This window comes from Mangifera indica, chromosome 14, assembly GCF_011075055.1.
Source record: "Mangifera indica cultivar Alphonso chromosome 14, CATAS_Mindica_2.1, whole genome shotgun sequence".
NCBI lineage: Eukaryota > Viridiplantae > Streptophyta > Magnoliopsida > Sapindales > Anacardiaceae > Mangifera > Mangifera indica.
Genome location: NC_058150.1, coordinates 1,211,942 through 1,227,626, shown reverse-complemented (window position 1 = coordinate 1,227,626; position 15,685 = coordinate 1,211,942). Strand labels below are relative to the sequence as shown.

Here is a 15,685-nt window from a genome sequence, read left to right as displayed (position 1 = left end):
TTGCGCTTTATTTTGAAAATGGATGGGGCAACAGGAACCACAGAACAAACAACGAGGGTAGACAAATTCATGCCTTTTGATTCCTACCAAGAACAATTCATCCACGTTTTGATTCGCAGATTATGATCATTTATTCATCTTGTGTTGTTTAGTCAGGCACGTTTCCTATATTTCTATCCCACGATTTTGGATCTTTCAATTGGAAAATTATATTTTCTCCTTATATCTGTAAATAAAATTTATTAATATACATATATATTTTTTTATAAATTTTATAAAAACACAAGAATATTATATTTTTTATGTTGAATTATACTTTGTCTCTCAAGTTTCAACAAATTATAAATATTTTTGTCTATTGTAATAATTATTAAAAAATATTAGTTAACGGAGACTCTTCGTCTTCTCTTATTGTTATTTTTGCATTATTACCAATTGATAAATTTATTGTTTTTCACTTAATTATGTCATTGATGAGCTCTGTTTTAGTTGATCTTACTGTCTTGCCACATGTACAAGCTCTAATCATATCTACATCTGTCAGTTCTCTTGTTAGTGGTTTTCAATGATTAAAAGAAGGAGAAACAAGAAGGAAAGAAAAAATAATTATTAAAAAATATTATTTAACGAGACTCTTTGTCTTCTCTTTTTGCTATCTTTGCATTATCACCAACTGACAAATTTATTGTTTTTCGCTTAATTATGTCATTGATGAGCTTTGTTTTAGTTGATTTTATCGTCTTGCCACATGTACAAGCTCTAATCATATCTACATCTGTCAGTTCTCTTATTAGTGGTTTTCAATGACTAAAAGAAGGAGAAACAAGAAGGAAAGAAAAATTTAAATAAAAATAAAAGATAAAATAGTTAGAATGAAATTGTATTTTACATTTTATTTGTATTATTATGGGTGTACCTATTATACATTATATAAAAATGACAAAAATATGCTTTGATAGTTAAAACTAATGTAAATGGGTGAAAAATAAATTTTTCAAACTTAAAGGGTACAAATTGTTTCATCAAAGTTTGAATGGTACATAGTGCTTGACCACATGCCGATTTCAGGAAATGTACAGTTCGAAATCAAATTGAATTATACCAAAGAAATTAATATCATGTTTCGTCATGGAATATTGGAACTTAAATTTTCAGCCCTGAGCTTATGTTTTTAAGTCAAGTCAAGTTTTTGCATATTTTAGAAAAATAAATTACTTATTATTTTTCAATTGACTCAACACCAAATTAAAAAAATAAAAAAATAAAAAAGACATGGGTCAGGGTGCTCATAGCGCCATAAAGAAGTTTAAAAAAAAAAAATTAAAGATTATTTATTGGTTTGGATAATGTTTCTAATCATATATCAAACCACTTAAAATTGTGAGATATTATATAAGTTTTAGTCTTCATTTTGCCCTTTGAAAGGCTTCATATGATTTTATCACTTAAAAAATGTCCCAAAAATAGGAAGATGGAAAGTTTACATTAATAAATCACCCTTAATTTTAATTTAAAGCGAGATTTTTTTTTTTCATAAACATAACCCTTAGTAGAAAATTTAAAGAGAGTGACTGATAATGTCTCTACAAATAATGTCACTATTAATGTTTATTCAATCAATATATAATAAATAAATCATAAAATATTATCCGTTTAATGTAGTCTTCGTTAGTTTTACTTTTTTGCTTTTTAAATATTTCTTGTGAAAAAAAAATAAAAGATAATAAATTTATATTAATTCAAGATTATCAGGTCTTGTTTGATGTGAAATTGTTTATATCAACAATTTGATTTTTTTTTCTATAATTTGTTTTTACGTATATTCATATACAAGAAAAAATATATTAGCATGATTTTTTTTTCTTTTTAGTCTTACAACATTAATCTCATAAATCTATATTTTATATGTCTTAGTCAATTTGTTAGTCGTCTACACCACGAAAGTCCTGCTGCCAATGGAGAGAATATCTAAATGGAAAATGTGCAACTTCATGATGCTAAAGGGCACTAGACCTGTCTTGATTGGCCCCCCACCGACGTCAATGTCTCCATCGAGTTTCTAGTAAATTTCTAAGAAGTGAAGATGAAGCGAGATACAATAAATTACACGTTATCAAATGACTTCATCGGTAAGATTTTATTCCGAATCTTACGCAATTTAGACGACAACAACAATTATAAGGAAAAAAAAAAAAAATCCTGAAATCTACTACAATGTAATATAAATAACTAAATGGTCAGAAAATTTATATTTATCGTATTATTATTAATTAATGTAACAAAATATACGAAGAAGCATATTAGAATTAAGAGGACAGATTACATCTAAATACAACTATCAGAAATATCCTAATTTACATATAATTCATAAGATTTAAAACTATTTTAACTTGGAAAAATATTTATAATATCAGAGTTTTTCTTACTAGGATGAGAAGAAAACTCTCTTATTGACACCAAGAGAAAAGAAAATTATGAAAATCTTCTCTCGGATATTGATTGGATTTTCAATTAAATCAAGAATATATTGTTATGTCAAGTTGATATAGTGGATAAGGGATGAACTCGATTGATGATGCTATAGTTAGTTACTAATCATAATCGTACGAACAAGTTTCATTAGTGTGATGATTTTTATAGGGACACTTTATAGATAAGAGAATATCATTGAACTTTTTTTAAAAAAAATAATGTGTCTTCCATGAACAAAAATAAAATAAAAATAATTTAAACATTATAAAACAAAATAATATCCATAAAAAAGAAAATGAGAGGTTAATCACTGATATAACACGTGGCCTTTAAAGAATCCGTGTTTCTCGCAACCTAAATTTGATTATTTTATTTTTATAAAAATAAAAACCCCACTGGACAAGCCAAAAAAATCTTCGAAACAATAATTTTTTTGCCCTTTTGTGTGACGGCTTGAAAGAGTCTTGAGCGTATAGTCTTTTCTTTGGCAAAGAATTGGAGGAATCTGGGGCCATCCTTGTAGAGTGCTTGATTATGGACATCCAAGTGATAAAAAAGCGACGGATACGGACGGAAAATTTCTAAATATTTTTTAATTTGAGTTTAATTTAAATAAATAATTATCTGATTTAAGTCTAATTTTAGTTTATCAAACTAAAATTAAAAGTGGTTTGAGTTCGACTCAAATAAAAAATGGTTTTTCTTCAATTTTGTTTAAACTTTATTTTAATTTATAACTCAAATACGTAATTTAAGTTTCTAATTTATTAACAAAAAGATTTTATTTTACCTAATAATTAATAGACAAAAAGAATATGTTTTGAAAATGAGTCGCAAACTGAAACGATAAATTTAAGTTATGGATATGCGTCGAACTCAAGTTATGAATCAGAATAATAAATTCAAAGCGAACCAAGCTAAACACCATTTAGATCAAGTTTGACTTGATTTAAAAAAAGATCAAACTTTTTTAATTTAAACTTAGTTTAAATTTAAATTAAACAAATTTGAATCAAATTAAACTAAACAGGGCCAGCCACCAAGACTGAGGCGTCTCCGTTTGGAGCCAGCCGTTGAAACACTGTTTAGAAAAATTTTCTGTTATTTTTTTTTTTTCTATATTTATGGCTGAAGTGTTGGACTAATGGAAGTTCAATGGAAACTCTATATTCTGTCTCCTTCTTTACCCTCTGCGTCTTTGAAAAGTCGCTTTAAGTACAGCAAATTAGAAGAAGGCGTGAAGCTTTAAATTAACCTCTAAGTGTCATTTATATTTTTTCAGTTCCTTGCATGCGACTTCCCCATTTTAGCTTCAATTAATGAGAGAAGACTCCATGTCTTCCTTCAGTAAGATCAGCACAAGCGCTTCTGCAGAAAGTGATTCTGATGAGCTCCGGCGAGGGCCGTGGACTCTGGAAGAAGACACTCTCCTCATTCACTGCATATCTCGCCACGGCGAACGCCGGTGGAATTTGTTAGCAAAACGCTCTGGTAACTTCGATTCTCCATTTCTTACTTTAACAAGCTTTTGATCGACCTTGTGTAATTTTCTTTTGTTGGGTTGAAGGCTTGAAGAGGACAGGGAAGAGTTGCAGATTGAGATGGTTGAATTATTTGAAACCAGATGTGAAGCGAGGAAATCTTACTCCTCAAGAACAGATGGCCATTCTTGAACTTCACTCTAAGTGGGGTAACAGGTAAAATCATTCTAAATTGGCATTATTCTGTATTAAAGCTTGATTTTCTCGAGAAAAATTTAAGCTGAAAATTCATGGATTTGTTTGTTCTTAGGTGGTCGAAGATTGCTCAGCATTTACCAGGAAGAACTGACAATGAAATCAAGAACTACTGGAGAACTCGCGTGCAGAAACAAGCCAGGCATCTGAAGATTGATGCAAACAGCACAGCATTTCAGGATGTTATTCGTTATTTCTGGATTCCCAGATTGCTTCAGAAAATTAACGAATCATCATCTTCTTCCTCTTCAACTGTTAATCTTAATCCTCACTCTAATTTTCAGCAATATATTTCAACATCATCATCACCCTCATCGTCACTCCAGCCAGTGGCACCGACAAAAATTGCAGGTCACCAGGGGGGTTTTTATCATCAAGAGATGAACTCAGACTCCGAACATGGCACGAATTCTTGCATGTCCTCATCAGACTCAATGAATTTTACTCAAATATCTCAGTTTTCAGACTACCAAACGAGTCCTTTTCAGTATCAATACAGCACGTTTCCCAGGGATTTCTACTTGGAAACCATGGCAAATCAGGGAGATTTCAACAACCCACTTAACGATTGTCAATTAGGAGCTGAAAATAACAGTTGGGTTGAATATGATTTAGCTGAAGATGGCATGTGGAACATGGGTGAACTCTGGCAATTCAAAAACTCAGTAGAAATTTAATGGAATCTCAGGAAGTCTTTGTTTTTTTTTTTTTTTTGTAATAAAGAAGTATTACGGTTCAGAACTTTAATTTTAGTCAGTCAGTATTAATGAAATTGGATCCTCTGTTGTACGTGTACAAGCCAATCTAATTTGTACAAGCTCTAAGTATTTAACGTGTTTAAATTTCAGTTTTCCAATTAATTTGTCACTTAATACAAGCACCACCATAAACTCGATAAAAAAATGTGTATAATTTAAAAAATTTACTCTCGTGTCACTTATATTACATAGATCGATTCTAAATATAGATCAAAGTCTTCTAACCTTTAAACAATATAAAGAATGATTTTTAACCGTTTTAACCGTTTCTTAATCTACTCACTCTATTATTATATCATTATCTTGTATTTCAGCAAGATAACAATATGAATTTTTTATCGCATTTTCTTAATATCTTTTTTGTATAATTATATTATCATACTTTCTTCTAACCCTATAAATTGAATAATGTATGGAGGTAAAGGTAAGATAATTTACAATTATTTATAATTATTCTCGAAGTCTTATTAAAAGAACAACAATATAACAATAGGTATATACTTCAAAAGTAATAGGTTAAACCACTTTAAATATATTACCGTCTCGATTATTAATTCTTAATTATTTTCGTAAAATCACACTATTAATCTTACATTTTTTGACAACAAAATTTTCACCATCATCAACAATATGAATTTCAATTTTTTAGTTTCCTTATATTTTTATAAAAAAGTTTTAGTGGGGATAGAGATATATGTGTGTTATATGATTCAAGCCACACTAATAATACATATAATTTGCTTCTATCATACCGATCCAATGAACATAATCTTACTAAAAAATTATAAGATTTAGACTAAAATATGGATCAATAGTGGGCTAGCGTTAACCCACCAAAAATATACAAGTTATTTATATAAAATATGGTAGTGTTTGAATTTGTTTGAGTTAAATTATTAAATAAAATTATGTTAATTTAATTTTAAATATTTGATTAGGTATTTAAATAATTTAATATTATATGATTAGATAATATTTAATCATATTTTAATATATTATTTAAATATTTAAAATTAGATATATCATATACATAACATTGCCCTCTGTCATTAAAAAAAAAAAATCATATAATTTGCCTAACAAAACAAGATGTTAAATATACGGATTCAACTTGCACATGTAAAAGCATATATTATATAATATCTTGTTTGAAAATACATAACCATATAATATAAAAATCTTGTTTAAAATTATAAAACCCACTTGACATATAATTAGAGACCTCAAATTGGGGCGTGACAAATGGTAGGGAAAACAAGTTCAAGAAGACAATCATTTGCTCGACGAAACAAAGGTCAATTCCTTTCAATATTGTTTCGTTTCTTTGATTTTCAAGCCATTGGATAACTATAAATATTACATCTCTGACAATTTAATACATAAATATAATTCAACTGAATCAGATATTCCATTTGCTGCTTCTGCTTACCAACTGAATGAGCCAATTCTAGGGAACAACTCTCAAAACTAGAGCAATATTTCAGTGTAGAAGAGACCCCACTTTGAAATCATCGGGAGAATATCACGGATTTATAGTAAATAAAATTACCTATATATATTTTTAAATACGTAATTATAAATATATAAATTATAATATGTGTAATCATAGTTTTAAAAATTAGATCGAATCAATTGGTTTGATTGAAAATAAAGAGCCAATCTTATACAGATATAAATCATGATTAATTATAGTAAAATAAGTCCAAACTCATTGGTTCATAGTTTAACTGATAGTTTATTTTTATCATATTATTTTGTCATAAAATCTTATGATGTCTGTGGTTGTTATCAAACCAATTTCATTTTTTAGGAAATATAATCATGATTTTATATTTAACAAATAAATAATCAAATTTGTTTTGAATATTGTTTCCAAGTAAATTATATTGGGAAAATTAGAATTTAATATATCACTAATAAATTTCGAACTCATTCTTTTTACTATTTGAATGCCCTCTTTTTTCCAAGTAAACTATACTTTTCCAAGGCAAAAGACTATTTCCCATCCAAGTTTTAATTAAATCTCAAAAGTATATTCATGCTAGTTTAAAAACTTAAATACTCATCTATAGATTAACTTTTATTAGATTTTTTTTGTTAGACTCAAGGGTAAAATCATTATTTTGCTATTAAACCCAAAACCTTAAAGATTTTCATTTCCCCCCTTAATTTAAGAAACTTACTATTTCCCCCCTAAATTGAATTTTGAAAAATAGTATTTTCCCCCTAAGGTTTTTTCTTCCATCTCCAACAATCGGATGCCCTTCTCGCTGTCGATCAATGTTTCCACCATCTTTTTTTCTAGTCATCGATATTTACTAAACCAATTTCGTTGGATGAAGACGAATCGTTTTCGTTCGAATCCCTTTGACCAGACAAAGATGAATTGTCTTCGTTTAATTGATGGATCAGCATCAAAAGATTCTTTTGATGTCAATCTATCAACTAGACGAAAATGATTCATTTTTTTTCAATCGAAAACATGAAGACGAATTGTATTTGTCCGACGAAATCAGTTCGATAGAAATGTCATCTAAGGGAGAAGAAGATAGTGGAAACGCTGGCCAACGACAAGAATGACAACCAGTTGCCGAAGATGGAAGAACTTACCCTAGTTTTTTAAAGTTTAATAATAGGGCAAATTATTAGTTTTCTATATTAAGAGAAGAAATAATATAAATTTTTAACTTTTTATGGTTTAGTGATAAAATGACATTTTTATTTTTACTTCTAACTAAAAATTATAATAAAAATTACCTTATGAGTGGGTGTTTGAGTTTTTCATCTATCATAGGTATATCTTTCAGATTAGAATAAAATTTGGGTGGGAAATAGTCCTTTGGCCCTGCTTTTCCACCTTATTATTTTCTCTCATGATAAATAATCAAGGAAAAACTCTACATAAAGTTCATGAAACTCTATTAATTAAATAATTATATATTGATGAACCCTTCTTAAATTAATTATCCTTATCAAAGACTTTCGATCCATGCGCTTCATATTATATATAGTTATGGAAAATTCTTTCCATGGGAAGATCACTGTCAACTCAATTTCCAATTGGGATGAAAAAACTATAATATAAAAATTAATGTGAACATTTTATAATTACACAGATATAATCAATATATATATATATATATATATATATATATATATATATATATATATATATATATATATATATATATATATATCAAACACGTGATAACACGTGATAAATAGAGATTTAATGTGGTGAATATTAACTAAGTATGATATATAATGACTAGATATAATCACATGTACGGGGGTTTTCATACTCAGACTTTCTACAGAGGAAAAATATATCAATTTTCAGCAAATAAAAACAGTCTTTTCACACAAATTATATTTTATATTATAATTAATAAGCAAATCCATTAACTAACAATCACTTTTCTTGTCAGTTTATTTTTTGTTTTTATTGACTTTGAGATGAAATTTTGGACAAAAAATGTTTGCTACGGTTATCAGGGTCAGAAATAAGAGTAGAACTGGTATTAAATTGAAATATTTGTTATATCCATATAATCAATAAAAATTTGTTAAAATTGTTTAAGCGTATTGAAAATATATTATTTTAATGAAATTTCCCTTTATTGTATATAGATAGATGTGCCGCGGGCCAGACCAACCTGCTGGAAAAGGCATGATCCATGGGTTGGGTTGTGCCGGTCGTGTCAAGGACCTTAAGGTTAGCTTAACACCATAAAAAAAATTTTAAAATTTTAAAATAATAAAATTAAAAAAATAAATATATATTATGGTGAAGTGGTCTACTAAAAATTAAAAAAGCTACAATCTAAAGTGTCTTGAGTCGTGTCATGTCATGGGCCAATACGACCTATACGATCAATTAAAAGTGGGTCTTAATATGATACAGATTATGAATACTGTTAGATACATTGAATTTAGCCTGGGATGACTCATAACCACGTGTAATTGTATCTATTCTAAATATTTCATCATCTTATTGTATTTTATATTAATATATAATAATAATAATAATAATAATAATAATAATAATATCATCATCATGTAATTTTTATATATAACTTTATATATAATTAATAATATGTTATTATATAATTAAATATTAGTTTAATTTTAATTTTTAATTATTTAATTATATAATAATATATCATTATTTTATATAAAATTATATATATAATATTATTTAATATATAAAGATGACCAGTCAAAGTATAGTTAATTCTGAAGGGATAGTGAAAGCAACCAAAGCACATGTAGGAATTTAATTTAATTTTTTTCCAAAAAAGGTCGGTTAACTAACATTGACTTAAAGATATCAAAATCAATTAGCATTTTGATGCATGACAATCAACACACCAATTCTTTGTCCTCATAAATGAATGCACACAAGAACCCAATATTCTTAAAGAAATTTTGCTTCTGGGAATGGGAAAAACGATAGCCATGATAACGATTGTTTGGAGCCAGCAAGAAATTAAATCTTCTTAATTATATTTAAAAAAAAAAAATTTGACCGGTCAGAGAAGTCTCCATCACAGAATTAAATACTACAACTATAACATGGAGAAAAAAAGAAAAATCAAGCCTAATAAACTATTTAATAAAATTATGTTTAAATATTTTCAGTAGATAATTTAAGTTTATAAATAATATATTATCATATAATTAGATATTTTTTAATTAAAAATAAAATAATATTCAATCACATGATGACATATTAATTATATAACCGAATTATATATTAAAAAATATATATATAATATTACTTTAAACTATTTATCGTTTAAGGTTTGTTGAACCCATAAAATTTTAATATTGCGTAAAGCCAAATTCTTCATCCGTTACTCACTTTTTTTAGTGATTTTCGTTGAAGTGAAAAGGTGTGAATTACAAATTTTTTGTTTTTTATTTTTACTATTTCTTTAATTTTCCTTTTCCTTCTATTTTTTTATTTTATCTTTTTAAGAGTTTAAAAGCTAAATTATAATTTTAAAAATATTATGAGTGTTAATGGATTTATTAAGGAGATTTTAAAAATTTTTAAAAAGTTAAGGGGTGTTTGAAATTTTTAAATTTTTAACAGTTTTAAAAATGATAATTATACTATAAAAAACTTATAAAAATGTAATATTTTAAAATTGGTTAGAGTTTTAATATTTTTTAAAATTATGAAAAGTTATGAATGAAGTTTGCAGGGTCAATGAAATATTGTAGTTCCTAATTTATTGCATTTTATTTATAAATTACTCCTATTTTATTTTTATATTTCTGTTTAAATTATTAATATTGAATATTATGTAAACTCTAAACCTAAATTTAATAAATTTTATAATCTTTGAAACCTTTAATTTGATTTAAATTATTGAATATATAAAAATAAAACTTTGGAAAAAGTTGAAATTATATTTGTGGGAAAAGGTGTAAAGAAAAAAACCTATTTAAATTTGATTGGACAGAAAAAGATATCTAATTAATTTTGAAATTAGGAAAAAAATTATCAACTTTCCAGAGGGAAAATTAGGAATGTTTTTATTTAAATAGAAAAATGTATACTTAACATAAAGATTAATTAGTTGGGGCTAAAAATAATCATGGAATCTTATGGGGTGGATTCGAATTCAATTAGCTCGAGCTTACTCTATGGTCAACTTTAACAAGTTAAGTTTGAGTTAAATAAAATTTATTACATTGAGTTCAAGCTCGACTACAAATCAATGTTGATGTCAATACTCGTCTCACCGGTGACTTATTTCTTTTTCTCCAATATTTTTTGTTCTCTAGTAAGTTTTATCCTTTTTTTTGATATTATTGTTATCAATTTGAGTTTAAAATAAACATTATAAATTCGAACTGATTTTTGTTTGGGCTTAATTTTGTGCAAATTCACCTACGGATTCAATAGGCTAAAAAGCTAGCCAGGCCCATAACATAAAAAGGTCCAAACAGCCCGATTGGGAATTGGGCCGGTTTCATTTATGTACATAATTCTAAAAGTTAATCTCAACCGTAAATCTGAAAAAAAAAAACCATCCCAGCCGTTGGGTTTCTTTATATATAATTCCCCTTTCCTCTCAAACCCTAAGGCTTCTCTCGCTCTTTCAAAATCTCCGAGTTCTCATCCTCTTCGCCTTCTCGCCTTCTCTTACAGGTATGCTCCTAATTCTCGTTCAAAATTTCTCTTTTGGTCGCTGACACAATGCGCGTACATTAAATAAAGATCTGGATTTCTATACTCTTAATCTGAGATTTTAATACCAAGTCTGTTGTAAACTGTTTGCTTGCTCGGAAAATGTGGGAAATAGAAGAAATTAATTAATTTTCCGCTCTTTCTGTAGCTTAAGTGGGTTTTAGGTTTTCGTCTTACTGAGCAACTGTAATTTTACCAAGAGATTGAATATAATGTTTTTATTTCGTTTTCTTCTTAACTAATCATATATATTCAGTATAGGCTAGCAAGTGATTTATGTATTTGTGAAAAATTAAAGACTTCTATTTTAGGAATTTGAAAGATGCACGAGTTTCACAAACACCAAAAAAAATCTGTCTCCTCTCATTCTCTATTCCAATTCCTTTGTACCTTTTTAACAACACATTGATAAGGCATTATCAGTACTTATAATGAAGTGGTATAAGGGAGCAAAAGTGGAAAATGCTTTATAAGAGTTACATCTTTATTGTTTAGTATATATAAAAGTTTCTTTATATCTATAATTTTTCTTTCAATCTCTGGCAATGGTTATGGTAAAAAATAATGTGTGCAGCAATTGGTGCTTTTTCATTGCTACAGTCTCCCTTGGATTTCCACTCTTTAAATATTGCATATGACAATGCGAAAGACAATACCTTGGGTTTAAAAAATGAGCATTATATGATAAAAGTAGGGGAAATCCAAGTGAGAGTATTTTTATGAGCATGTCATGCTAAACTGGGATCACCCTAGTTCTTCATATGCCTTGGCCAATGCAATTTTATCAGATATGTATTTGAGCTCATAAAGTTAAAATGTTCTCTTGTTTCTATTCTTCTCATAATGTTCTTATATATAACATGTTCTTATTTCAAAGTACTTATTGTCATGAGTATAGCTCTTGAAGAATAACGACCTTGTTCTGAAAAAATCACGATCAATTGGTTAGCTTTTACTCCCCAAAGTGAAGTTTAGCAGTTAAAATTATTGTGAATGTTCAGTTTGGCGGTTAAAATTATTGTGAATGTTCTGGCATAAGTTCAAGTTAAGTAACATGGTCTCTTTTATGTTGGAAAAAATGAAATCACTAAGTTTCCTCAAGATTCAAATCTACTGTTAGTGAGAAGCAATTGATTTGTGTAGGATATGAATTTTTTTCTAATAAATTACTTCCTTGCTTATATTTTGTCTGTTGACCCAGATTAGTGAAGATGTTTTCATCAAAAAAGAAGATTCACAAAGATAAGGATGCTGAACCAACTGAATTTGAGGAGTCAGTCGCCCAGGTTCTAAATAATATTTTTTGCAATACCTGTGAACTCAATTCAAAATTTATAATTGGAACTCAAATTCCATTCTCTCTCTCTCTCTCTCTCTCTGCATTGATATAGGCACTCTTCGATTTGGAAAATACCAACCAGGAGTTGAAAAGTGACTTAAAGGACTTGTATATAAATTCGGCTATGTAAGAAACTGGTTAACTTTCATAGTTTATCCCATTTTGATTCTGGCACATTTATTTATGGTTATATTTCGCCCCTGATACAGGCAAATTGATGTTTCTGGGAACCGGAAGGCTATTGTCGTACATATCCCATACAGGTTGAGGAAGGCTTATCGCAAGATTCATGTTAGGCTTGTGAGGGAACTTGAGAAGAAGTTCAGCGGGAAGGTGATCAGAGATTACTTGATTCTCTTAAAGTTTGTCTCATTATCTAGCTATCATATCATGTAAACCATATGAAATTGTTATTTAGTACTGTACTTGAAAGTGTAGTGTTAGCTTGTGGATGGTGCTTATGTGGCTTGAGTTGTTTTGTTTTATAAATGAAGGTGTTGAAAATCTAAAATTTTGTTGCATCATATTTCATAAGAGTCTGTTTGGCAATGAAATTCTGATATGCCCTATTATGCTTTTATTTGTGTTCATACGTCTTGCATATGAGAATGTGAGTTATGCCCAATAATTACATTCCTAAATGCTGTGATTGAAATTCTGTAATAACACTGTTACTTTTCTTTAGTCTGTGTTATATTGTCTCAAGTTAAGTTTTATATAACTTCCTATAATATTTTTGATTCTGATTATCCTTTTGGCATTTTGTAGGATGTGATTTTGATTGCCACCAGGAGGATTTTGAGGCCTCCAAAGAAAGGATCTGCTGTTCAGCGTCCGCGCAGCCGCACTCTCACAACTGTGCATGAGGCAATTTTGGAAGATGTTGTATTGCCTGCTGAAATTGTGGGGAAGCGCATAAGATACAGACTTGATGGGTCAAAGATAATGAAGGTACATAATTAAACCACTTGGATTTTGGAATAATGTTCAAAGAATTATTGTTATTAAAAACTTAGGTCTGGCAATGGGAATTCCTGAATATTTTGGTTGATACACAGGCCTAACTGATTCTGTAAATTATTTATTAAAGGTGATGATTTTTAATTTCTGTTGCTTGACTCTGTATTTATTGCAATTCTTTCTTCAATTGACAGGTATTCTTGGATCCAAAGGAACGCAACAACACTGAGTACAAACTGGAAACATTTGCTGCAGTTTACAGAAAGCTTTCAGGCAAAGAAGTTGTGTTTGAGTTCCCGGTGTCAGAGGCTTAGAATATTATTTAGTGCCATTTCGCCTTTCAAATGTTTCTTCCCATATCCTTTTCAAACTTCGTCATTTTCAAAAATTTGGAAATTTAGGTGTTCTTAGAATCTGGTTCCTGTTATTTTGGATTTGATTTTCCCTCTGCATTTTGGATTGATAGATCCTTGATACTGTAGTCTAATTAGATACTAAATTTTGCAAATGGCTCTCGAATTTATCATTAAAAGGGCTTCAATCTTATTGGTACGGTTTTCAAAAAGTAAAAATAAAATAGAATATATTTGTTATTCGAATGTTTCAAAACCATACATTAATGCAGTTTTATCCTGTTCTGGTTGAACTTGGATCAAATTGACTCCAAACCCAGGCTGAGTTTCAGGTTCCTGATCTCAAGAGGGGGCTAAGATTATTCTCCATTTTAATGCCGGATTTAATTGAAACAGATTTTGCTTTTATGGAGTTTTGTTAAACTGTAAATATTGTGTGTCACCACCATTTAGGAGCCTAGGCTGTTTAGGTGTAAGCTAAGGGCCTGAGTATCGGTGGACGCTCTCGAGTTCGGTTGGATTAATTAAGGTTTTTTTCTCAGATAATTGAAAATTCTAGAATTACGAAAGATACATCATGCTTGGACTTTGAGATGGGGGTGAAATTGATTCGAATTGGTTTGATCTGAATGAGTTGATTTTAAGTTAGAGTTTTAATTTGATAATTTGATTTGATTGTTTATCTGATATTACTATTCACCATTCCAATAGAATTTGAGTTGGGTCATATGGAGTTGATCTGATCTTAAATCCACCTTAAATTTAATTCGGATCAGGGTGGTTATACCCCTACTTGGAATTGTGTCGATACTTTTTGTCAATTGGAGGCATGGGTCCGTGCATCATCATCTTTATGGGGTTATCCCATCGTCAATTTGTATGATTTGTTCAATCTTCAGTTCCACCTAAACATTCCATCAGCATTTGGATGCTACCGAGACCATGGCTAAACTTTATTGTTTGAGTAAACCTAAAGCGAATTGATTGAGAATCAATCCTAAATTCGATTATAGTAATGACTAAAACTTGTTTTAACCCTTTCATCTAATTGATGAGATGTTGAATTAGATAAATAGCATTATTGAAACACGATTCGATCGTCAGATTAAAGCAAATGCTTTTAGTAATTACTTAAACTCCGTAAAGGATTATCCGAATTCAAGAAGCTAATATTCTGAGCGCTTTCAAATTTTCCAAGCAATTCAGACATTTTCTAGCCACCTCCACCTTTTGCTGAAGCACTAACAGTAAGTGATTTACTTCACTCCCGAATAGTTTGATACATCATATATAAGTATTAATATATACAAACAAACTAATACGTTATTGCGTCAATAAATAATTAGATTACTCAATCATATGATGACGTGTCATGTGAATAATCTTGGTTTCTTTCTTCTAAATTTGGTGATAGAAGCCCGTTATATCTGTCACAATTCTTCCAAAACATAATGTCAGTACTACTAACATAAACAAAGTAACTAGACTTCTGGGAGACAACATTTTTGTCGAGTAAACAAACACCAGCAGATTAAAGAAACACCTATTTGCCTTATAATTTTATTTCCACCATATATAATATCATCAAAGCAACTTAAATCATATAACAAATACAATGAATAATACAAAAAATTAAAAATAGGCCAAAGGCCTATTTCCCACTCTAATGTCTAATGAAAAGACAAATTCTCACTTATTAAATTTTAAAACCCCAAATATCTATTTATTTATTAAAATTCATTATTAAAGTTACGAGTAAAATTGTTATTTAACTAAAAATATTTAAAAAAAAAACCTAAAAGACTATCACATTTTCCCCCCAGGTTATAAACCATACAATTTCCCCCACCCAAGGTTTGAAAATT

The 15,685-nt window shown here is 28.9% G+C and overlaps 2 protein-coding genes across 2 annotated transcripts; both read left to right on the top strand.

The window, feature by feature from the left end:
* Window positions 1-3,616: 3,616 nt before the first annotated feature.
* On the top strand, window positions 3,617-5,064 carry LOC123195920 (transcription factor MYB62-like). Its single transcript, XM_044609783.1, has 3 exons — window positions 3,617-3,963; window positions 4,040-4,169; window positions 4,264-5,064. Exons 1-3 carry the CDS (start codon window positions 3,792-3,794, stop codon window positions 4,883-4,885), a joined length of 924 nt encoding a protein of 307 aa, XP_044465718.1. The 5' UTR covers window positions 3,617-3,791; the 3' UTR covers window positions 4,886-5,064.
* A 5,954-nt stretch (window positions 5,065-11,018) lies between these two features.
* LOC123195590 (40S ribosomal protein S7) lies at window positions 11,019-13,975 on the top strand. Its single transcript, XM_044609384.1, has 6 exons — window positions 11,019-11,129; window positions 12,370-12,454; window positions 12,560-12,633; window positions 12,717-12,840; window positions 13,276-13,458; window positions 13,662-13,975. Exons 2-6 carry the CDS (start codon window positions 12,380-12,382, stop codon window positions 13,779-13,781), a joined length of 576 nt encoding a protein of 191 aa, XP_044465319.1. The 5' UTR covers window positions 11,019-11,129; window positions 12,370-12,379; the 3' UTR covers window positions 13,782-13,975.
* Window positions 13,976-15,685: the final 1,710 nt, after the last annotated feature.

Bases quoted from the DNA above. Each gene is read 5' to 3' on its own strand.
- LOC123195590 (XM_044609384.1), top strand. From the start codon at position 12,380: ATGTTTTCATCAAAAAAGAAGATTCACAAAGATAAGGATGCTGAACCA. The intron at 12,455-12,559 runs GTTCTAAATAAT...GCATTGATATAG, and splicing joins TTGAGGAGTCAGTCGCCCAG to GCACTCTTCGATTTGGAAAA. The intron at 13,459-13,661 runs GTACATAATTAA...TTCAATTGACAG, and splicing joins ATGGGTCAAAGATAATGAAG to GTATTCTTGGATCCAAAGGA.
- LOC123195920 (XM_044609783.1), top strand. From the start codon at position 3,792: ATGAGAGAAGACTCCATGTCTTCCTTCAGTAAGATCAGCACAAGCGCT. The intron at 3,964-4,039 runs GTAACTTCGATT...GTTGGGTTGAAG, and splicing joins TTTGTTAGCAAAACGCTCTG to GCTTGAAGAGGACAGGGAAG. The intron at 4,170-4,263 runs GTAAAATCATTC...GTTTGTTCTTAG, and splicing joins CACTCTAAGTGGGGTAACAG to GTGGTCGAAGATTGCTCAGC.